This window comes from Hermetia illucens, chromosome 3 (genome assembly GCF_905115235.1).
Source record: "Hermetia illucens chromosome 3, iHerIll2.2.curated.20191125, whole genome shotgun sequence".
Lineage (NCBI taxonomy): Eukaryota > Metazoa > Arthropoda > Insecta > Diptera > Stratiomyidae > Hermetia > Hermetia illucens.
This window is the reverse complement of record NC_051851.1, coordinates 166760949-166784650: the sequence shown is the minus strand read 5'-3', so window position 1 is coordinate 166784650 and position 23702 is coordinate 166760949. Positions and strand designations below refer to the sequence as shown.

General features: G+C 43.4%; 1 protein-coding gene across 2 annotated transcripts in view; it reads left to right on the top strand.

Annotated features, from left to right (window-relative positions):
• Positions 1-22063, top strand: part of LOC119651567 (tyrosine-protein phosphatase non-receptor type 21) — a 29669-nt gene extending 7606 nt beyond the window's left edge. The window contains exons 1-6 of one of the 2 annotated variants that reach the window (XM_038055202.1): positions 10951-11116; positions 11268-13870; positions 20169-20387; positions 20452-20628; positions 20695-21018; positions 21078-22063. In XM_038055202.1, coding sequence (XP_037911130.1) covers positions 11062-11116; positions 11268-13870; positions 20169-20387; positions 20452-20628; positions 20695-21018; positions 21078-21206 — 3507 coding nt within the window. In that variant the 5' untranslated portion in view covers positions 10951-11061 and the 3' untranslated portion in view covers positions 21207-22063. Of the gene's footprint in view, positions 1-10950; positions 11117-11267; positions 13871-20168; positions 20388-20451; positions 20629-20694; positions 21019-21077 lie in introns of those variants that run through there. The other variant, XM_038055201.1, reaches the window with a different exon arrangement.
• Positions 22064-23702: the final 1639 nt, after the last annotated feature.

Below are 23702 nucleotides of genomic sequence, written 5' to 3'. Positions count from 1 at the left end.
GACGACCGGCTCACAAATATGATCTAGAAGCAGCTTGAAATTATCATGCGCATATAAGATAGGCAAATAGGAATTCTGATTAATAAAACTCATTCCTCGCCTCGCCCAGCCTCGCCTAAGCGCGGAGAATAATTGCATGGTATGCGACAACCTTCATATACTATTCACTCCACCTTGCTTGATTTTTTTATCTGAGGCACAAATTAGAAGAGCTGGGAGCAATATAAAGTAATCGTCCAAGGTAGAAAGCGTCATATGCTTTCTTAAAAGTGGCTGGCGTAGCGTGAATCAACTCGACTGGGGCCAACTGATAACAATATTCAGCTGAAAATAATCGGGGGAGAACTCGTTACCTGGAGAGGGTGGTCGAATATTACTTAACCAGCAATCAACTAAGTAGAAATCTTTCAAAGAGAATATAAAAGTGTCGTAGCTTTGCTGAAGAATCGGCTTCCGGATATACTTTCGATCGGCACCGCATCACCCCATCACCTATTCTCTAGGTAAACAACTGATATCCACCTGCAGATCATTTGTCTTATCAAACTATTTGAAGATGAAACGTGTAAGATAATATGACGAACAAATATTGTTGCCGTTTACAAGTGACTCACTCCAAACACGAGTATATCATTCAACGTTATTGTCCTATCTGATCATTTAATTCTGATTAAGAAATTACGAAGCATATTTCCTACGAATAGTCGAAATGGAAGACTTGGAGGCTTGGGGCAGCCCAGGATGAATTGGAAGAATTTCATGGTTCTCCAAGTTCGTTAGCATAAACGCTTGAGATCGCTCTCCATGGAATCTGTGTAAGCATGTTTTCGTCCCGCGATATGTGGCTACATGTATGTTTCGTCTGTTTTTTCTGTAGATTTCCATCGAGTGGAGTAGTGAGTGACCTTCACTTTCAGACGTAACCATCCATCACATCGTTTTCATCTCCACTCAGCTCCACAATAACATAATTAGTGCTCTTTGATTGTGTTGTATTCTGGTTCTTGTATTTTATCGCAAATGAATCTGGAGACGATTTTTTTTCATGACAATAGCCTTTAAGGTCGAATTTATTGTGTACAGTAAAAAAAGGAAGAAGCGGAAACAATCGCAGACGGCAAAGAGGGTATGATTAAGCAGACTCTGCAATGCTACGAATAGACGTCTTTGAAGGTAATGATTGCGATTCCAGTAAAGTGAATCATACCTTTGAAGCAGTTCGACTTGGAGTCACCAAGATTGGGTACCAGAATGGAGATTGTTATTCCTATTATGGAGTAAGATTCTATTTGTCATGTGGGATACTTTTCAACACCACACAATTTGTGCAGTTTTGCATTCAAATAACGTAGAATCGGAATGTTGGGAGAGGGCAGGGTGCAATACTAATGATGTTTCAGTACACCATGGAGCAATACATGAAATGGAATTTTATGGTTAGTGTATTCAGTCTTTGTTATTCGACTAATCTCCACCTTTTGCAGTTTGCCCTGGATTGATGCGATCATTGAGTTGATCGCATCCCAATCCTCCTGCGATGCTAGCATTTTCCTTAAACATTTTTTCGGTATCAATGCTTCATCTAGATTTCTCCTCTCGTCCATTAATCTCGGACAGTAGAAGAATACGGGCTCTGGCCTTCCGAATGATTTTGTTATCATATCTGGGACAGGCTTCGAGAGTTCTGTCTACTGCCTCGTAAAAGGTATCCTTCGCCGACCCTGCAGTCTCTTCTGTAGGGTCGTGAACGTTAATGAGGCTTATATTTCTAAATTTGCCTCGCGAGCTCAGATTGCATAGCCGTTTGCTTATGTTTCCAAAGCCGATAACAGCAGGTTTCATATTTTAGCTGGCTAAGAAACCTACTCCGAGCACATGGTTTACTGGATGGCCACTATAATGTAGTGACTCTTCTCCAGGAAACCGGTCGCTGTCCAGCGCATCTCCTGCAAAGCTGTTATATCAGCCCTATATTGTAACAGGGTATCGGCTAACTGCTTGGTAGCTCCATCTCTGTACAGGGAGTGTGTGGCGCGGCAGGATCGGCAGCATTCGAAATTTATTTCGAATGTTGCGGATGCGGACGGGTAGATGGCGCGGAACTCTCCACTCGCTCATTTTCAGAACGCACCAGGGGAGAATTAGCGGTAGAAAAATGCCGTTGGTTGGGACAGTAAGGACCGCATGGAAATAAGCCGGTCTCTTCTGTTTTAACCAACGGCATTTTTCCACCGCTAATTCTCCACTCCCCTGGTGCGTTCTGAAAATGTTATAGACCCCACAACCAACCTTAATTCGTCGGGCCAAATGGTATCTCACGCTGACAATAACCTTTCCGTTCTTTTGGAAGACATCACCGACTCTCGTGTTCGGACACTCCTCCAAAAGTTCAGCCAGATTACTACCGAGTGTAGTCTCTCGAAACCAGTGAAGCACAATGTGCAGCACCACATAAATACTACTGGTTCCCCGATTTTCTCGAAGGTGCGTCCTCTACCACCCCAGAAACTGGCTATCGCGTGGAAAGAATTTGAACAACTTGTTCAACAGGGTATCTGCAGGCCCTCAAACAGCTGTTGGTCTTCCCCTTTACATATGGTCCCTAAGCCAAATGGCGAATGGCGTCCCTGTGGGGATTACAGAAGGCTAAACGCACAGACTGTTCCTGACCGATATCCGATTCCACTCATCCACGACTTTGCGCATCACCTCGCGAATTGCTGCATCTTTTCGACCTTGGACTTAGCCAAGGCATACCACCAAATCCCAGTAGCTCCTGAAGACATTCCAAAGACGGCAATATGCACACCCTTTGGACTCTTCGAGTTCATCCGAATGACTTTCGGATTGTGCAATGCGGCGCAAACCTTTCAAAGGTTCATTCACTCAGTCCTGCGAAACCTCGATTTCTGTTTCGTCTATTTGGATGATGTTTTGGTCGCTTCTTCCACTGAGTCTGAGCACTTAGCCCATCTCGAGTGCATTTTTCAACGTCTCCTTGAGGCCGGTTTAGTCCTAAACGTTGAGAAATGCAAATTCCTTCAACAACAGGTGAGATTCCTCGGCCACTCCATTTCCTCTGAAGGAATACAGCCCGACCCAGACAAGGTGCAAGCAATCACAAGCTTCCCGCGTCCAAAAACAGTGAGGGAGTTGAGGAGGTTCTTGGGCATGCTAAACTTTTACCGTCGTTTCCTGCCCAAGGCCGCCCATCACCAGTCCGTTTTGAACGCGTACTTGTCTGGCCCCAAAACAAAAGACACACGAGAGATTGTGTGGTCTGAAGAGGCTGTCCGCGCGTTCAATAAATCCCGACAGCAACTGGCTGATGCTACACTTTTGACATTCCCTCAGCAAGATGCACCCCTAGCCGTTTTTGTTGATGCCTCTGACATCGCAGTAGGTGCTGCCCTTCACCAAAAGGTGGATCAAGTTTGGCAGCCGTTGAGCTTCTTCTCGAAACAGTTGAATCCCGCTCAACGGAACTACAGTACCTACGATCGCGAACTGCTCGCCGCGTACTTGTCCATCAAATACTTCCGTTTCTCCCTAGAAGGCAGGCCGTTCACAGTGTTCACGGACCATAAGCCTCTCACGTATGCTTTGAAACAAAAGCCCGACAAAGCGTCCCCTCGTCAGCTTCGACACCTGAGCTTCATAAGCCAGTTTACGTCAGACATCCAGCACGTGTCCGGCAAGGACAACATAGTTGCTGACGCTTTGTCTCGTGTCTCCGAGGTTAACGTCCCGCCTCACTCGATTTCTCGGCTATTGCCAAGGCGCAGGAGGATGACGCAGCACTTCAGAGCCTCAAGTCCAACCCCAAATACAGATTTCGGGAGTTGTCCATCTTCGGCTCAAACCTCTCGCTCTGCTGCGAAGACTCGGAAAAGGGACCTCGGCCATACATTCCGGCCACATTTCGCAAGGAAGTGTTCCACGCAGTTCACGACTTGGCGCATCCCGGCATCAGGACAGCAAACCGGTTAGTCACCGGAAAATATTTCTGGCCCTCCATGAACAAGGATATCAATTCCTGGGCCAGAGAGTGCATCGCATGCCAAAAGTGTAAAGTTTCCAGGCATGTAAGGAAAGAAGTGGGCTCATTCCCCCGCACTATCAAGCGTTTCCACACGATACACCTCGACATAATAGGGCCTTTGCGAGACTCGTACGGCTACAAGTATTGCCTCACAATCATCGACAGGTTCACGCGGTGGCCTGAGGCAATACCTCTGAAAGATATTACGGCGCAATCTTGTGCCGAAGCCCTCTGCCGAGAGTGGATACCTCGCTTTGGCGTCCCTGCAGTGGTCATCACTGACCAGGGAATGCAATTTGAATCCATCCTTTTCTCGGAGTTAGACAAACTCCTGGGTTTTAAACGCCAGCGGACTACGGCATACCACCCGCAATCCAATGGGATGCTGGAACGTTGGCACCGGACGCTGAAAGCCGCCATTATGGCACGCGACGATCCGTTCTGGACTCAAGTCTTGCCCCTCGTCCTACTCGGCCTTCGTACAACCCGCCGAGAGGAATTTGCTGCCAGCCCCGCGGAGCTGGTATACGGGGAGAACCCAAGACTCCCAAGCGATCCGGTCTTCGACAAGAGATCGGGTCTCACGGAGTCGGGGTTGGTGCGTCTGCTGAGGGACAATCTCCGACGCATCAAAGCGCCACCACCCACTCGACACGCGTCCATACCTGCTTGTTCGCTCAAGGAACTGGACACATGCACGCACGTGCTGATCAAGACGGATGCCGTCCGGAAGCCGCTGCAGCCTCCATATGAGGGCCCATACCGCGTTCTCGAGAGGGGAGAACATTTCTTCCAGCTCGAGATCGGTGGTCACAAAAGGGCGGTCTCTTTGTCCAGGCTGAAACCCGTGTGCGCCCCGAAGCAGCGTCGTGTCCGCTTTGTGGATTAACGGCGAACGAAGTTCCGGGATCCGTCGCCGAAACCCCCTAGGTTTCGTCTGGGGGCGGAGTGATGTGGCGCGGCAGGATCGGCAGCATTCGAAATTTATTTCGAATGTTGCGGATGCGGACGGGTAGATGGCGCGGAACTCTCCACTCGCTCATTTTCAGAACGCACCAGGAGAGTGGAGAATTAGCGGTGGAAAAATGCCGTTGGTTGGGACAGTAAGGACCGCATGGAAATAAGCCGGTCTCTTCTGTTTCCAACCGCGGCGGCGTAAACATCACATCGGTGCAAAGATCCAATTTGAAATACAAATTCATAAATCTTATTGAAAAGTTAAATTTTTGTGTTTATTGCTAAATTGCTATTGTGGTTTAAATAAATATTACCAAAGTTTATCTATCACGTTTTCAATCTCCAATTTGTTCAGGTGCCCCGTTCTAATGAATCATTACATTACTCTTTTCTGAGAGAATTATAAAACGCATTTACTTGTTTTCTCCGGAGCTGAACCAAAAGTGCACGTTCCATGAGAAAATGCGCAAATCGTTATTCCTTTTCGTTGCCGGGTTTGTCGTTGAAAAATCCATCCAGTCCGAGGTTCCTGTAGTGGCTTCGTAACTTCGGTTTTTCGTGTAGAGTTGTCAGCCCAACCCAACCTGGAGGACCAGTTGGTACAATTTGTCCCGTTTTTAGGCGCGGGAGACTCGCCTTCATCCTTCTTTGTCTGCAGCTTTTCGTTAAGAAAGAACTTCCAGCGGTCCCCACGTGGAGGTGGAGATACTCTGGTCTGATAGTAGAGCTGTTGGTGTTGGTTCAGCAGGCGTTTCCCAGGTTTTATGCTCCTTCGTGGTTACCAATCCACGTTTCGCCCTGGGACCTATTCTACCCTTTGACCAAGCTATAACCGGTAGGATTAACTCTGTAGTGTCGTCACCAGTGGGGAGCTCCATACGGGGGCTCTGTCAATGAATGTTCTATTCTCCACTCGCAGATTTATTGTTTAGAAGCTTTTTTGTATAATAGTTGAAGACGGGGATCGGTTTTCTGATGATTGAATTTCAATCTTTCCAGAAAAAATGGAGTACTAGACTTATTTAGTCCAGTTCGAAGATGCGGTTGAGGTCCCCACATTTTTGGATTTATCCTTCGTGGCATCCATAAACTTATCCTCCAGTATCAGAAGTGTGCGGATTCTATTTACCAAGCATGCGGACGATATCGGCTGCCTTTCTTCGGGGGCCGGATGCATTGATTTCACATACTCTGTTCTGCAATTTTGGTTGGGATTGTTTGCTGGAACCACTTTAAGGTTACCTTACCCATCCATTCTAAATGGAAGAGCTCATCGTGAAAGTCCTCATTAATTAACCTTTAGGAATTAACAGGTGAGGTTGATGGTTGGTAGCAGAATTTCAATGAAAGCCTTTTTTAAGGTTTTGTGTAAAACAAAACCTTAGTAAAATCGGTTTACTGTCTGTCTGTCTATCTGTCACACGCATTTTTCTCGGAGACGGTTCAAGCGATTGACATCAAATTTGGTGGAAATGTGGTAACTTAAATTTAAGAGGGGGGTCACCATACATGCAAAGGAGGGTGTAAATTTTTTTCTACCAAATATAGTCAAATGGGGTATCAAATGAAAGGTCTCGGTTAGTACTTTCCGAAGCCGGTCTTAATTTTGACTTTTGTTTTAGCAATTGGAAAGCCCAAGGTCCGCATACACGTGCTGCCAGACTGGACCAAATGGAGAGCAATAAACTTTCACATTTATTGGAAAGGTGGTGCAGGGGGGCGAAAGTGTTCATTTCCTTAACGGGTCCATTCTCAGAAACTATTCAACCGAAACATCTATAATATTATAATTTTTGGTAATTGGCTGCGAACCCAATTATTTAAATGTAACATCTGACCTGCATCTCATTCTGGTGTTCATAAAGTGAGAGCTGTGAGTAGATTATCTCTTTTACTTCGGTAGAAAAGAAAGGTAATTAAAAGTTCTAATTCTAGGCAAGTGTCTGGAAGTAATTTGCACCGTCAGAGCACTCCCCTGCCAGTGATTCCAGTGCAAGGAAATTACGATAATTCAGCTAGTCGTGCCGTGACGCCAGCTGAGGATTTGTGGTGTTGTTATTGTTGTTTGGTAACAATCAGTAAGTCTAACTCGTCTGTTGGATTTCGTTTGGTTTATCACTGTAGGTTGTTGAACCGTAGCCAGATCGGTTTTTGGTATGTCCCTCCTAGGAGCGTATATTCTGACGATGGTTTCCTGGTGTTGGTTCGTGATCGAGTTTTCTTTTTGTTTGTGGATTCATTTTGTCTTGGGCTTTGCTGAATTGGTTGCTGAGGTATTAACGCCATTGCTTATACTCCTTGGTTACATAATCTTTGTGGAGTTTGCGGTTGCCGCTTTGCATGTTTGCCTTGGAACGTCTTTTTTTATATGGTCCTGCGTTTCTGGAGCGCAGGTAAATGCGTATATCGGCGTCTGTACATATAGGCAACCGTATTTTTGTGTTTCGGTCGGACATAGACAGGCATCGTAAATGGGATCAAACGGGGCCATTTGCATTCTTCGAAGTCCAATTACTTGGTTTCGTGCATTTAATCGATTCGGAATTGAAAATCCAGTGGTACTAACATAAACCCTCGGGGTGAAGATTTTTGGAGCTGCGCTGTGCATGTGAGCTGGACCCAAAACGTTGATATTTCCGTCTGGATGAATTCCAGGAGTGAATCTGCTGTTTAACTGCGTGCATCTCTTATCGCAGCTCCGCGAGTTCACTTAACAGTTGCTGAACTAGTTGCGTTAAGCGTGTTTCTGCTACTGGAGGCGATGGTGTATGTATAGCTGACGTTGCTCCCGCGAGGCATGGTATCGAATGAAGTGCGGCGTGGACCTTATCAACTAAGTCGGCTGCGGTTTCTAGTGGCTGGACATCAACCGTCACCCAAATCGGTTGAAGAGTAGATGATAGGCGTCCTACCCATAGACTACCTTAGCTGTTCTAGAACTATGTTACAGGCGGTGAAGGAAATGGGAAGGTTTCTTGTCACCCATGGAAGAGCTCTCCTTGCAATGCCTTGTTTTCTCTTCTTAGCTGACACTCCACCGCTTTATTAATTGATCGCGTAAGCGACCATATGAGTTATCTATCATCTGTGTCTGTTATGTTACGCCTCACAAAGCTTATCTCCACTATTTCGAACCAATTTTCGGGCTACTGGGGATTGAAGTCCGGAAATATGGAAACGCAGTTTACCGCGGTCGCAGTCGTGCTCGCATCTGCAGGCGTGTTGCGTGCTCTCGGCATTTTCGTTGCCACTGCTTTTCTGCTGGCCTTCAATGTGGCAATTTCCTTTTGAACTTGAGGTCTCCACTTTGGAAATTTCCAGGTGAGGTTTATGGCTGGTAGCAGAAAGTCAATGAAAGCCTTTTTTAAGGTTTTATTTGCAAAGCAAAACCTTATTAAAATCGGTTTACTGTCTGTCTGTCCGTCACACGCATTTTTCTCGGAGATGGTTATAGCGATTGACACCAAATTTGGTAGAAAGGTGGGAACTGTGAACCCTCACACATGCAGTGAGTTACATCCTTTTACGTCGAATTTAAGGGGGTCCTCGTACATGCAAAAGGGGGGTGTACATTTTTTTTCATCAAATATAGTCATGTGGGGTATCAAATTCGGTTAGTACTTTTCGAAGCCGGTCTTAGTTTTGACATTTGCTAGAAAGGTGCGGAGTGCGGGAGGTTGAAAGTGATCATTTCTTTAAGGGGGCAATTCTCAGAAACTGCCCAACCGAAAAATCTGAAAAAAATCAAGAGCCTGCTACTATATGGTGTCTGGGCTCCGAAATGCCTTCCATATCGATATCTGTTCAAATAAAGTTAATAATAGTATATTACTATAATTTTTAGTAATTGACTGCAAACCCTCCTTAAGTTCACCCTAGCACCACGATTATACAGTGATTGGTCCTGAGCATTTTCACACTCTATTGGCCCATTTCATACACCAAGCTAAAAGCCTCCACATATGTGGATTTATTTTTCTTGGAATTCATAAATTTTATCCTCCAGTGACCGAAATAAATTCCTCAAACATGTGAATGATGTTCTCTGACGTCCTTCGAGGGGCGGGTATATTGATTAAAATTCATGCTTGTCGGTGCTCATAATGGTGAAGTTAAGACTGCCGCCCTGTTTTCGTGTTAAGAGTTCTTGTGGAAAGGATCAGCTTCATTGAGTTTATAATCTCTCAATACAACAATCCTAGTCCCCCGCCGAAAACGTGAAAAGAGGCCGTAAAGCCGTAAAGGCCACAGATGTGTGGTAGTTATGTTGGTCTCTCATTTTTTTTGTGTGTATTACCGCCGGTCAAGGACATTGCTGTGTCCATTGTGGGTTTCATCGGGGTTATCAAATTTTTCCCATTTACCTCTGAACGTTCTGCTTCCTTGCGTGCAATTTCTCTGGCCATTGCTAACTTGGTGGTACAGCAACGCGTACATATTCATTCCCAAGATGGTTCACTTTCTTTCACACTCCGTTTCTCTGCCGTTGGCTGGGATCTTTTTCAGGTTCACAGTGTTCGCTCCGCATAGATCTTTTCTTATATACCGGTTTATGTTAGTTGTGTGTACATCACTAGCTTCCCTTTCTTCTGTTATTCCTAGTAGGGGACAAAAAGGAGGTTCTAACAGGCAAGATTTAGCTTGGAGTCTCCCTCCTTATTGGCTGAAGTTTCCATCTGTCTAGCTTTGTATCTCCGATTTCTTAACGATTTAAGCAATAATGCTGCGGATTGGGCGGTTTTAGGTTTCTATCTTTATGAGAGTTGACGTACTCCCCTTTCTGGCTGACTGCGCCATAGGCACAAAATGCAAGCTTCCCATTGGAGTTGAGGGCATACCTTCTATAGATTTCTAGGTTTTATCAGTTATTACCATTACCTAAAACTAACGAGTAGAGTGAAGCTACCTTATCCCCTTTTGCCTAACCACGGCAATCGGACAGCACCAAAGGTAATTAAAAAGATACGACGCAAAGAACGTCCATTGACTCTATTTTTCTCTAATTATTTACTGGCAAATGCTGGTCATTCATAACTCCGGAACACAGTGAGCCTTACATATAGGTGTGTACTTAATAAATGAAAGAAATAAGTAATCATGAAATTGATTGGAGTAGATTACTTGATTCTAAACAATTGAACTTGGTACACATCTACTGGTACTGGTAACTGTACGAACCCGTTCATTGGCACGAATGGCTTGTGAGCTAGATTTTTGTTTTTATTATGGCAGCAGCTCAATGGGAATAGTGCCACCTAAAAGCGGAGCTAATAGAAGTTATTAACTTCTGAAGTAGTGCAATTCTTAACGCATTCACTTGAGGGCAGTCACATCACCCGCATTATGTAATTTCTCTTCTGAAAACAACATATACCTGGCGGCTGGAGTTGTTTGCACAAATCCGAATGAAGATTGCCCTCTTCCTTTCTTAAAATTCCATTGCAATGGATGTTTATGGTTTCATTTTCAAAACCAGATAAGAACGACGATATTACAGTGATTTTGTAAATATCATCACCTCATAGGTCGCCAATAATTACACAATTTTTCTTTAGAGTACACGTCGTTGTTCAAATTGCACGTTCCAATCCAATCCACCGTCACTTTATGCAACAATAAAAGCAAACACAGATAGTAAACAAAATGAAATTCAAATTTAATTGTAAGGCAATGAAAAAATTATTATACTTGCACCTCTTTAGCCTCAATCGTGTACCATATTCGAAAGAAAATGTGTTATCTAAAATTACACATCTTTAATTAAATATTCTCCAGTTTTTGTGTTTTATTCGACTTACGTATTAAAGTGACTCATCTAATTAACTATGAAGTCTTATCGCGTGGAGAACTTGATCCAAAGCCAGCGAGAAATGTTAATCATTGGAGATATAGGCTCGCTATCATTTTTATTGCGTGAATGGCCGTACGTTTAGCAATTAGTATTGTTTCTTTGAACGCAATTCAGAGTGATATAGATGGTTCACGCTGGGTGTATAACCGTTTGATAATATTGAACTGGCTCCAAGTATCTTGTTGAGCTAAGCCTAGATTCAGTTGCGGCTATGTGTACCGAGAATCGATCAGTTAAGGTGTCGTATTCGATAGATGTGCTTGGTGGTACGTGAACTAGATTATTTACTGTCCATAGGTCATTGACGAGGACTGAAAATTCTCTATCTCCCACAAAAAAACCTACTTTCTTGGGCTAATTTGTAGTTATTTGATTGACTAGTTCGTGATTTTTTGCTGATCTTTTATTCACTTTCAGATACATCAACGACCGTCGATTGCACCTTAAGCTCCGAGAGTACCGGACAGGAATGCTTGGAGAACGTATGTCAACGTCTTACAATCAATCAACCCGAATTTTTTGGACTTCGTTACATTGTAAAGGGAACCAAGGGCGAAACACGATGGATAGATCTAGAACGCCCACTTCATCGTCAACTGGAAAAACATGCAGTTGGGACAAAACTTCACTTACGTGTCATGTACTACGTAACGTCTGGTGTAACACTCCTAGATGACGAAGTGTCTCGTTACTACTACTACCTGCAATTGAAAAGTGACGTAGAGGAGGGCAAAATATCGTGTGATATAAAACAAGCAATCATCCTGGCACTGTACTGTCGTCAAGCTGAATATGATGGATATCAAAAAGATAAGAACACAATAGAATATCTGAAAACACTTTTACCATTTCCGAAACGTATGATCGATGAAGGTGTCATTCATGATCGTTTGATCGAGGAGGTCATACAACAAAACCCTGGACTGCAAAATCTTACCCAAAGTGCAGCAGAGGAGCTTTATATTGCAGCTTGTCAACAATTGGATGGATATGGAAAAGAAAAGTTCCTGGTCAGGGACAGTGACAGCTACCAAGTTCAACTAGGAATCGCTATAAGTGGAATTGCAGTCTCCTATCCAGATAGGACTCGCTTCTATTCCTGGCACGAAATCAACAATGTGGTGAATTTGAAAAGAACCTTCAACATTGAATGTAACAACAACACAGTAAGTTTCACATTTCCTGATGCGGAAAGCGGAAGATACTTCTGGAAACTGTGCGTGCTTCAACACACCTTCTATATGAAATTTGAGAAAAATCAAACGGATGTGTGTGAACCGAATCTTTTTCAAAATGTTCCAGAGGAAGTTAATGACAGCCGCGAGGATTTAATCGACGAAAGGAATGTGTATTGCCCGGAAACTCCAGTATCAGGAATGCAAAGTGCTGCAGCGAGTAATATGTCCTTGGCCACACAACAGCTTATAAGAACTTCAGGGCAGAGTTGGACAACCGTGCCACAAGAATATGGCTCACAAAACTGTAACCATCCTTACTTGTTAGACCAGGCCGATGGAAGCCGTCTTCAGAGCTTATCTTGTTTAGATCTAAGCAACAACAATAACTATAGTCAAGAACGTGAAAGACTTAAAGCTTTGCTTCCCCAGTACCGACCGGCACCTGATTATGAAACAGCAATTCAACAAAAATACCTTTCAAATTCGACAGATATTCATTTGAATTCTTCCCAGCTGCCGCGTCGAGCACCTTCAACTGGAATACTCAATGATCGGCCAATATTCTCCGGGAGTCAACCGGATGTTAATCATTTAAATAACGGAAGGATTGACGCATTGCGAAATCAAATTTTACAGCATAAGTACCCTGACGTTACTCAAACAGCGAATACTTCACTCTTAGGACAACTGAATATTAACATGTACACAAATTTGGATTTAGCGCAACGCCTGCAAATGATGAAGATCAAACCTCCGCCCCCATATCCTGCAAATAGACTGAGTTCAACTTCAACGCCAGACTTGGCGGTAGCTAGCCATAGAACGCTCCTAGGATATCGTGGAGCTTATGTATCAGGTTCTAGTCCAGATTTAGTTTCAACACGTCAGTTTCTAAACACGCAATATGGTCACTATCCATATCAAATAGGACAGTCGCAACCATACCTACCCCATGGAACTTTTGAGAATTTGAATATGATTGAGGAACAACCATCTATTGTATTGCCTCTAAGACAGCCCATGAAAAATCATCAGCCGTATCGGCAGCAACATCATCTACAAGATTCAAATGGGGTCCTACAAAGATCCACGAAAAATGGCTCAATTGAACCGATCTATGAAAATGTACCTCTCCCTTGGCAACCTGAACCGTCCAATGAAATGCGAAATCGAACGTCAAGCATTCAGTCGGCTCCGGGTGGGATGAGGCATGAAAATATTCTCCATACAACCGGTCATGTGGATGAACAACAACACAATCCCCGAATTGAAATATCAACCCCAGATACTCATCAAATCAGTGCACCTCCAAGAGAAATGCGCCACAGTACAGTGCCACCAACCCTTACTCAAAATCTTAGTAGCTCCTCGTATCTAACACGCGATCAAATGGAACCTCCTGATCGTGCAGTATCAACCCCGTCCTCATCATCCCTCCATCAACAGCAACAAACCCATACACAACCCCAACATCAGCATCATCAGCCGCCGATAAGACTTCAATCCGAGCCAATTCATCATAATTCATCACACATCTCATCGACATCATTTTTCAATTCTTCATCAACACCAATGTCGCATAATTCCACAACTACCACAACATTCTCCATTAATGATTCGAACGTTTCGGCTGCAACGAAGGAGAAACGAAAAAATCGTTGGGGAATTTTAGGTAGAAAGAAAAATACGGATAAGCAGAAAAGTGCTACGCTTGGACGTGAAAAATCGAAGAATAAGGAGAAAGTTGAATTAACGAAACAGGATGTCAATTTGAGGCATAGATGGTCAACGGGAGTTTCGAGACTGCAACCCCTATCAGCTACGTTTAGTAAGGACAAATTGGTAAGTGGTTTCTATAAGAATTTTTCAGAGACGAAGATAGAACCCCCTCTCGTGTATTCTACGGCAATATTTATTCAAATCACATTACGTAAGGTGCTGAAGGACATTATCATCAGAGTGATGAGTGTTGTACTGAGTACACTCTTTCTAGGTTGCTGCAATAACTTTAAGCGTTTTTTCCCTACAAGCTTTATTTACTTTACAAACCCTTCGAACAATTTTATATTTTATATATTCTTTTAGTTTAGTTTAGTTTACTGGGGCAGCCGTAGCTCTGAGCACTCAGGCCCATTGTACTATCCCCGTAAATCGCCTATTCAATGGCATCTCGCCTACGACGTTTGCAGACTTTAGCGAATCTAAGAACATTCTCCAGAGGCAGAGAGTTGACAGATTCTTCGTTGAAGAAAACCTTACCAAGGTGTCTTCGTCTGAGATCTGAGGAGGCCGGGCAGCTGCTTAAAAGTGCAGGGCTGTCTCCTTCTCCTCACATTGGCTCCACATAGCCGAAATCACCACCCCAATCTTTTCCATATGATAGTTTAAGGAGCAGTGTCCCGTTAAAAGCCCTACTAAGGTTTTCATGTCCCGCTTCTTAAGGGACAACAAAAATGCCGCTCTGGCGACCCCAGGTTCTTTCACAAGGATTTTCGCCTGCCGACAAGAGTTTAAATGTTTCCACTCGGCTGCAATTTCACCCTTCAGAGTAGACTTGACAGTGGATGGCTGGATTCCAAAAGCTGGTTCTGGCCCCACCATTGTGGATCCAGAGCCTCGGCGAGCCAGTCTGTCAGCCTCCTTATTACCAGCGATGTTTGCGTGCCGAGGCGCCCACATCAGGAATGTTTCGTTCAGTCGGCCAAGTTCCAACAGCATGTGACGACAACTCCACACCAACTGGCTTGATATATCGTTGTTGTTTAGTTCTAATAATGGTGCCCGACTGTCGGAACAGATTGGATTGGATTGAAAAGACTAATGGCCATTTATCGACCGTTCTTCTCTTTTGGTGATTACGACAGTGTATGTCTTTTCAAAGACGAACCTGGAAACCATATGATCGGCTGGCATCAGAGCTACCGGATGTTGGTCAAGGAAATTCCAGATAAACGGATGACCGTATGATTGGCCGCCTTTCCACGCTCCAATGGTATCGAGTCGATATGCGTCGTTGGCTGCTTTCCGTTTCACCTCCAAGTGAATGGGGGGTAGATTTAGGATAGCTTCAAGTGTCCCAGTAATACTTAGTCAACCAAGCCTCTGAATCTGCGTTAGCAGCATCCTGCTGTTAGCAAAGTTCAGTCTCGGCCACCAGACGCTGCATGCATACATCAAAATGGGTTTTATTATGGATATATATAGTACATCCAATGTATCCGTTTTGGTGAAAGTCTCCATACTTATCGCATTCCAGCACCAGAGCAATTTGCAGGATTTGTTCCTGGCTATTGTACTTCCACGTTAACTTGGAATCGAAATGTACTCCTAAATACTTGACTATTTGTGCTAGTTAGATTTCCGCCTCTGCTAAGATGGGTAGCGTATAGCTGCCCCACCTGACGTTCTTAGTGAACATAACTAGTCCAGTCTTCCTAGCATTCATCGTGAGTCCATTGCGGAGGCACCAAATGTGGATTTCATGCAGAATTGCATTCAAGCGGCCACATATTGTGTCCGCAAACTTGCCGATAATTATTATTATAGATCGTCCGCAAATGCTTGCGCGAAGACTTCTTTGTCATGCCACAGCAAGTTATCCACTACCAAAAGCCATAACAGCGGAGAAAGAACCTGCCTCAATGGACTCCTGGCCGACCAATACGTGGATTTTTCTCCACTCTAGCATGTGAAGGATTCAACTAAACTTGATGAATAAATGGTGTAATATTTGAACACTTTTTTTTGGTTTTAGGTGCCTAAGTTGCAGGGGATGTCGATCGCGGATATCCTCATTTGCGTCAGAAGTTCCGCAGTTCTTGACAAATCCGTTATTTCAGCGATTTCGATACGGTTGTCGAGAATGCGTTCAAAAATCTTTATGGTATGGGAAAGTAACCGGATCGGACGGTAATTGGAACATTCTGCTGGACAACCTTTATTTTTCCATATTGGAACAGTGGCACTTTCTTGCCAGTCAGATGGTGTTCTACCTTCGTGAATAACCCGAATAAAGAATTCACAGCGCAACATTGTTGGGTCCCAGCTCTTCGCTTTTCAGAGCTCAGTTACGATGTCGTCAGGTCCTGTGGTTTTCCCCGATTTCTGCCAGGAGTTTACTATCGAACGTCACTACTGCGTTTTCCTCCTAAGCAAAGTAATGGCCTTCCTGCCTGAAAACATGCCACTCGCAACCTTGCATATTTTATTGTTTCAGTTGGCAGTTGCAGTTGGTGTATGTAATCTTTATTAACTTAAACCACACCAGACCCCCCATCCTTTGTCCCGTGGTACCGCCATGAGGTATTAGTTGTAATTATTTCTCCTTTCTTTTATACAGGGTGTCCGTAACCGCCCTTCTCTTGTCTCGTCTGCCTTGCGCAATTTGTAACCCTGAATAGATCATGGATCATGGAATTGATAGAATCCCTATCTTCTTGGCATCCGAATATTCCCCTTACCAGACTCCTACACTTTCCTCCAGGTTCCTCCTTTCTTACTCGAATCTTGAACGGATAGGTGAGGTGTATAATTTTAATCTAGATAGATACTGGGGATGTCTTCCATGTCCCCTGAGAAACTGGGTGATAAATTTCACCTTGTCTTCTCTCCAACCACTTTTTGAAGACAGAGATTAGCCTGTCAGATAGTCGGGAATGCCCATTGTTGTCAACGATTTCCGTACTTCGTTTCAATTAGCAGAAGTGAATGCACTCCACACATACAGGGTCCCCAAGACGCAATATTTGCTGGTACTAGCCTGTATACCTCGAATATTATGGACCATTAGGTTGTGAGTGCTGAGACACTTTTTCAGTGAATTGCATCTTTAGCCAAATTTCATGGCATCAATTGTTGATGTTGCTTTACGGAACTCATACTATTGATCTGAAAGCCATCAGATTTCATGCTGCAGGAAATATCCTCTCGGACGTGCACATTTTATTGTTGCCTTTTCTACCATGGATTTATAACAGCTCGCTCCTAGTTTCACACACTAGAGACACGCTTTTGCTGTGGAAGCAAACCCTGAATAATTTTCAACAAGGGGGTAGGGTACGCGATGTGCGAAGATAAACCGTCTCTGAATCGCCAAATTACGGGTTTTACAATTGTCTCCGAACAGTGCTCCTTAAAACATCCTGATGCAAGTCTGAAGGTTTTGTGGAATTCCGGATGGGCATGCCATACTTGTTCCTAGTCGATTCTAAGTACTTTTTTCTGAGCCGTTTGCCTAGCTCAACGGTAAGCTAATCGAAGGCTGGCCAGTCTACAATTCAACCAATAGTTACTGATAGTTCAAAGGGGATTGCCTGGTGATCGCTGTGGGTGCAGCCCTCACTGACTGGCCAGCACAATCAACACACCAATACAGAGCTGACAAAGGTTAGGTCTACGACCTATCCAAACTGTCTTTTTCGAAAGTTGTTTACAGCACCTCGTTGATCAAAACAATATCCAACTGTGCAAAAGCTCAGATTATGAGTGTTACGTTGGTACTGCCACCATGAACCTTGAGACCTCTTTCCCAAACTGCAGCAGTACATTTAAGATTTGCTAGCTGCTCTAGCTTATATATTGGACAGGTAGCCCTCAATCTCATCTGGGTTTTACGCCGTACGTTGTGGCTACTACTAGACCAATTAAAATAAGAGCGTAAGGTAGAAGATAGTGCTTTGTAAATTTTTTATATTATATACAGTAAAACTGAAATCCTAGGTTACTTACTTTGTACAATTTGTGGTTTCGAGCCAAAATCTAACTAATATCCTAGCACACGCGCACGGTTGTTGTCAGCCAACAGAGCCTATTTCAGCTTACAAAGACTGTTCCGCTCGAAACGTCTCACCATAGGGTCAAAGCTCTTACTGTACAAGACAATGATTTTGCCAGTCCTCATGTATTCCTCGGAAACTTGGGTTCTTAGCAAGAAAAATTGCGAACTCTTGGCCGCGTTCGAGAGAAGAATCCTCCGAAGAATTTTTGGCCCCCTACATGAGGATGGACGATTCCGTAGCCTACACAATGACGAAATCTATGAGCGATACCATGACCGTCTGGTTGTGGATAAAATCCGGCTCAATAGGTTACGGTGGGCGGGTCACTTAATCCGTATGGATGAGTATGATCCCACCCGGAAAGTCTATAAGGCAATATCTATGATAGAAAAAGAAGACGAGGCAGACCCTGGTTGAGATGGAGCGATGGCGTAGGGCAGGACGCCAGACAGCTTTTAGGGATATCGAATTGGTGGACCTCGGCGCAATATCGGGATGTCTGGAGTTCCTGCCTTAATAAGGCAGGCCTAGACCGGATACCGGTTGTTGCGCCGTTGATGATGATGATGATCCTGAACCCCCAACTGATAAGCTCAAGAGGTCCATCGAACGAAAGGATAACTGCTACCTTCGGCTCAGGGCCAACTGGAGTTGCTACGCCTTTCCTAACATAGAGTAGGCATGAATCCAGCAGAACTCTATCCCTAAAGAGGGTCAAAATCGGCTTGAAGTCAGCTGGGAACCAACCTGTTTAGTGTGGGAACTAAGACAGGCCCTTTCCCTATCTTTGACTCGATTTTTATTGAATTTTGTGTTTGCTAGAATCAGCAAAAATCCATAAATGCCGATTCTATCACTGAGTACGAAAGGTCCAGACATCAATCTTCCGTAGCAACAAACTTTCCATAGCAAAACATCAGCATATTGAAAGATATTGATTTTTTTTCGGAGTAGGGTAGGTGGATGCGTTTACGCACAGTGTTGGAATTCCATAATTTTACGCCGGCGGAATACCAACTAAACACTGCCTCATTGTCAATGAACTAGCTTGGAACCGTTTGACACATTACTTCGGGCTAGCCCTCCCGCTTTTCCGGTTTAGGGAACCTTCAAGTCAGAAATTCATTTCACCAACGGGAGGGGAGAGGAGGAAGGGAGTTGCTAGTGCAGGTCCCTTGCTATTCGGTACCTACACTGGTCGAGCTCAACCTTCTTCCCAACAAGAAGTGCCTGAACGTAATGCGCAGGACGTCTCCATTTGGCAGCGCTCTTCCGCATCTCGCTGCTTCCCCTGTGTCTTCATAAAACTACTGACGAAAGCCATTCCACTTCTCACAAGAGAAAAAAGTGTGGTCAGCGACTCAAGGCCGAGACTCCAGTTGCAGCCTTGTCTACTGCTCCTTTGATTTGCTCCAAGAAGCCTTAACCTGCATGCCAAACATTCTTTCCATTGTTTTTGAAGACCTTATGGACTTTCCGAATTCGCACACTTCTTGAAAAATATCGTAACATCACTAGTCTCTCTGAGCAAGTTAAATGATGTTCAGCATCACATCAACACTACTGGCTTCCCTATCTTTTCAAAAAAGTGCCCGCAGAAGTTCGCAGTTGTGCAGAAAGAGTTTGAAGAACTTCTTAAATCGGGCAGCACACGTTTAGACAATTGTTGGTTTTAGCACTTTATATGGTCCCTAAATCCAATGGCAAATGGAAACCTTGCGGCAATTAAAGACGTCTAAATCTCCCAAACACTTTCAGACCGATACCTCATTTCACTCACCCACGACTTTACGCACTCTATCGCAGACTGTTCAATTTTCTCGACCTTGGACTTAGTCAAGGCATATCACCAAATCCCTGTAGCTTCCGAAAACCACTTTTAGACTCTTCGTGTTCACTAAGATGACTTTTGGACTGTGCAATGCGGCGCAAATCTTTCAAAGATTTATCCCTTTATCCACATTTATATTGCTTCAGCCATTGTGCAGTCTTATACATATATAATCAGGCAGTTCAGTATCTAGCGTGGGATCTTGTTTAAAGTCCGCCTGGTTCAAACATAAGCAGCGTTTTGTTTATTTTGGGAAAATAAAAATGTCTCTAGTCGATAACGTTTCGTTAGTCACCTATCAATGGTGTTGCTGTGGAACGTTCCCATTTCTATAAAGTTCGATGTCCCACATTTATAAGGTCTTAATGATGATGAAGTAATCTTATCTCTTCGACGAAAGCTTGGAAAGTGTCTCCATTAATCATGATCAAAAAAAACCCAATTTCCTCTACAAACTGCTCTACATTTTGTAAATAGAAAACCCCACTACCTTCAATTTCTTTGATATTACGTTCAATTTAAATCATTTCAGTGTCAAATTCTCGATTCAAAATTAAATGATTCGCAACTATTCATGGAATTCGAACGAATACCGAAAAGAAGACAAAGTGCACGTTACGATTGTGCATTACTCGAGGAGAATAAAACGAAGAATTCTGATCCCAACTTCCTGCCGTATGATGACAATCGTGTACGATTAACACCAACCATGGACAATCGAATGGGATACGTGAATGCATCGCATATAACTGTAAGAAATATAACAATTAGTCATGGAACTCGTTTAATGTTAATATGTTTCTGCTCCCCATCAGGCAACAGTAGGAACAACGCAACGCTTTTATATAATTGCTCAAAGTCCGCATGATAGTTTAACCACAAACATTTTCTGGCAATGCGTGTGGGAGGCCGACGTTTATCTTATAGTTCAGCTATCAGAAGAATTAACGTATATTCCACCGACAACGAATCGATGTCTTGAGTTTGGACAAGTGAGTTATTGGCTAATGATTCGTTCATGTTCATGCTTTATGGGAAAATCCATTTTGAATTTTCAGTTTCAAGTCTACCAGGAATTCTCACAAACAACTGATCGATGTGTTACTAGCAAGTTGAGGCTGTACCATGTACAGTCGCGAAGGTATCGCTCCGTCTGGCATCTTAGCTACTCCGAGTGGAAAGAACAAAACTGTCCCCGAGACGTTGGACATTTCCTTGATTTTCTGGAGGAGCTGAGTTCCGTACGATTGGCGTCAATTAATGAAGTACCGCCCGGGCATAATACCAACCCACCGGTTTTGGTTCATTGCAGCGAAGGTGGCGGACGATCGGGCGTAACATTACTCGCCGATTTACTGCTTTATACATTAGATCATAACGAGGTGAATTTCTAAAAGTTGAGTGGTTCCCTAGACTCTTAAATTGATCTATTCCATTACAGGATTTGGATATACCACGGGTAACTGGACAACTAAGACATCAACGCGATAATATTATCCCATCGCTGGCACAGTACAAATTCATATACGCCTTACTGATTACATATTTGAAACGAACTCGTCTTATCTAAAAGACATCAAAGTGTAAATTAATTTGTATCTTTGCTAAGAGAAAAGTAATGGAAAAAGTTGTATAATTCTCATTAGATAACCCGTAATACGCTCTGTTAGAGAACTTCCATTGGTCTATTTAGATATATCCATTGTTTAACGCCAAATCCATTTGTTTTAAGTTACACAAATGTTTTTGTGTGCGTATACACGAAGCCGAACATTATTTTTAACATTTAATGAAAGAAAATTATAAATAACGCAACTAATTGATTATAACGAAAACTGAACGCAGTAATCCCTCCATTAAAATATAAAAAAAAAACATATTAGGGATGTTTACTCGATGCTGACATCCCCAATGCGATTTCGATTTATTTACAAAGTAAAAAAAAATCACTTTTAACTGATTAGTGTTTAGATGAGGAATTTCAATTCGATTCGTAAGGAAGAACGTGTTTCAGGCAGCTAAAATTTTAAAAACACTTCAAATATCATGTGCCTTAAAATTAATGATAATTATCTTTGCATACAATTAATAAATAGGAGAGCACTCCACACTTTTCTATAGGAAATTTCGCTGGAATTATCATCGCTTAGGAATTAATGCAGGTGTGAAATATTTCTTTTTTAGATAGTGGAAAGTATAACGTCCTAAAAGAAGTGAATGAAACGAACTGGTGCTGATCATTGCTCCTTAGACATATTTGTATTGTTTTATATATGCATTATTATACATACAAATTACGATACATTCATTACGTAGAGAATGTTAAGCATGAAATATTGTGTATCTAGATATGAACATATTGTATGAGAAAAGCGAAGCAATAATTGTACGTATACATTTCGATTTTTAATATATTTTATTTTAATAGAATCAATTGCGATTGATTTTTGGGTCTAGCATTGTCAGGTGACCAGTCGATTATGCAAGGGAAAAACATGAGAAGGTAAGTAGATAAAACCTTTTTTTGGTACTCATCAAATTAGCATCCTAAAAATATATATAGTATCTGGATGGATCGGATTGACATTTTTTGTTCTTCGTCCTTTTGTACCGGCATTCGTTCTTGTGGAATTCATTGGTCACGATATCCGTGATCATTGTCAGTGCATCTCTGTCTACGAGGCCCAATAAATCACCGTGTTCGTAGAACGCGGACACGATTCGACTATATTTCTTCTCTAACTCGTCGATGTAATCCACGACTGTCAAGTACGTGGATACAATCTGCACATTCAGATTGCCCGCATCCGTTTTGGCAAACCAGCTGTTCATTTTGTTTACTGATTTGATTATTTATGGTCGAATTCTTTCAATCTATGAGATGCTGCGGTGTTGTAAGCTTCTACCCGCGTGTTTATCAAAACGTTCTGCTGGGTCATCGACTGCAACATGATAAGTTGTCCTTGGTGGAGGTCCTCGATGTCATTGTAAACCTCCTCGTTAACTCCAAAGACTGGGGCTAGTACTTTGCCTAGTAGACCTCTCCTTCTTCTTTTGGGGGTTGCGAGCTCGAGCAACTTATCGATCTTGCATTTAAAATTTAGATGCCTCATCAGCACGTCACAATGGCTCGTCTTTTGGCTGCTACTTGCTTTCCAGTTGAGGTCCTGTCGTTACTCTTACATGGAGGGCAACGGAGTGGCAACGGGCATAGATTCACGATGTCAACCTAGTTGTCCAGTGATCCATGGTATCGGACTGTGACGGCTCTTATTTTTCCCTCGCTCCCAGAGTAAATGGCGTTGATGCGAGCCAGAGGCCATTTCGTCGGCGACATTTCTTTTTCCTTAATGAGAACTACTTGATCGAGCTTCAATTTGGGAGCCTCTTGGTCCCATTTAGCTCGGGTTTGTAAGTGGTGCAGGTACTCCCGAGTCCATCTCTTCCAGAACAGCTTATGTAACGCCTTGATCTGCTGCTATCCTTCATACAGTTCGCGTTGGGTTCTGTCGACCTCTGGTATGGCTTTCAATGGACGCTGAACCAAAAAATGACCAGTTGTCAAAGCTGAATTTAAACGTGCTTCCACTTAGCACAACACTGTTGTAAATTCTTCGAAGACTGGTATCAATCGTGCTTCATCGAAAACGCATTCTAGCTGTCGTTTTGCCAATTTCACAGCTGCCTCCCACAATCCACCAAAATGTGGCATAGCGACTGGGATAAATCGCCAGGTTACCCCTGTCCTTTGCTAATATTGTCGCGGCTTTCTCTGACGCGGATATTATCGCCTGCTGTATTTCCTTATCCATTTGATTATCGGCTCCAACAAAATTGTTACCATAATCGCTGTAGATCTCAGCACATAACCAACGCCTCGCCGTAAATCTTTTAAAAGCAGTTAGGAAGGCTTCGGTCGTTAAATTACTCATCATCGTCATCAACGGCGCAACAACCGGTATCCGGTCTGGGCCTGCCTTAATAAGGAACTCCAGATATCCCGGTTTTGCGCCGAGGTCTACCAATTCGATATCCCTAAAAGCTGTCTGGCGTCCTGACCTACGCC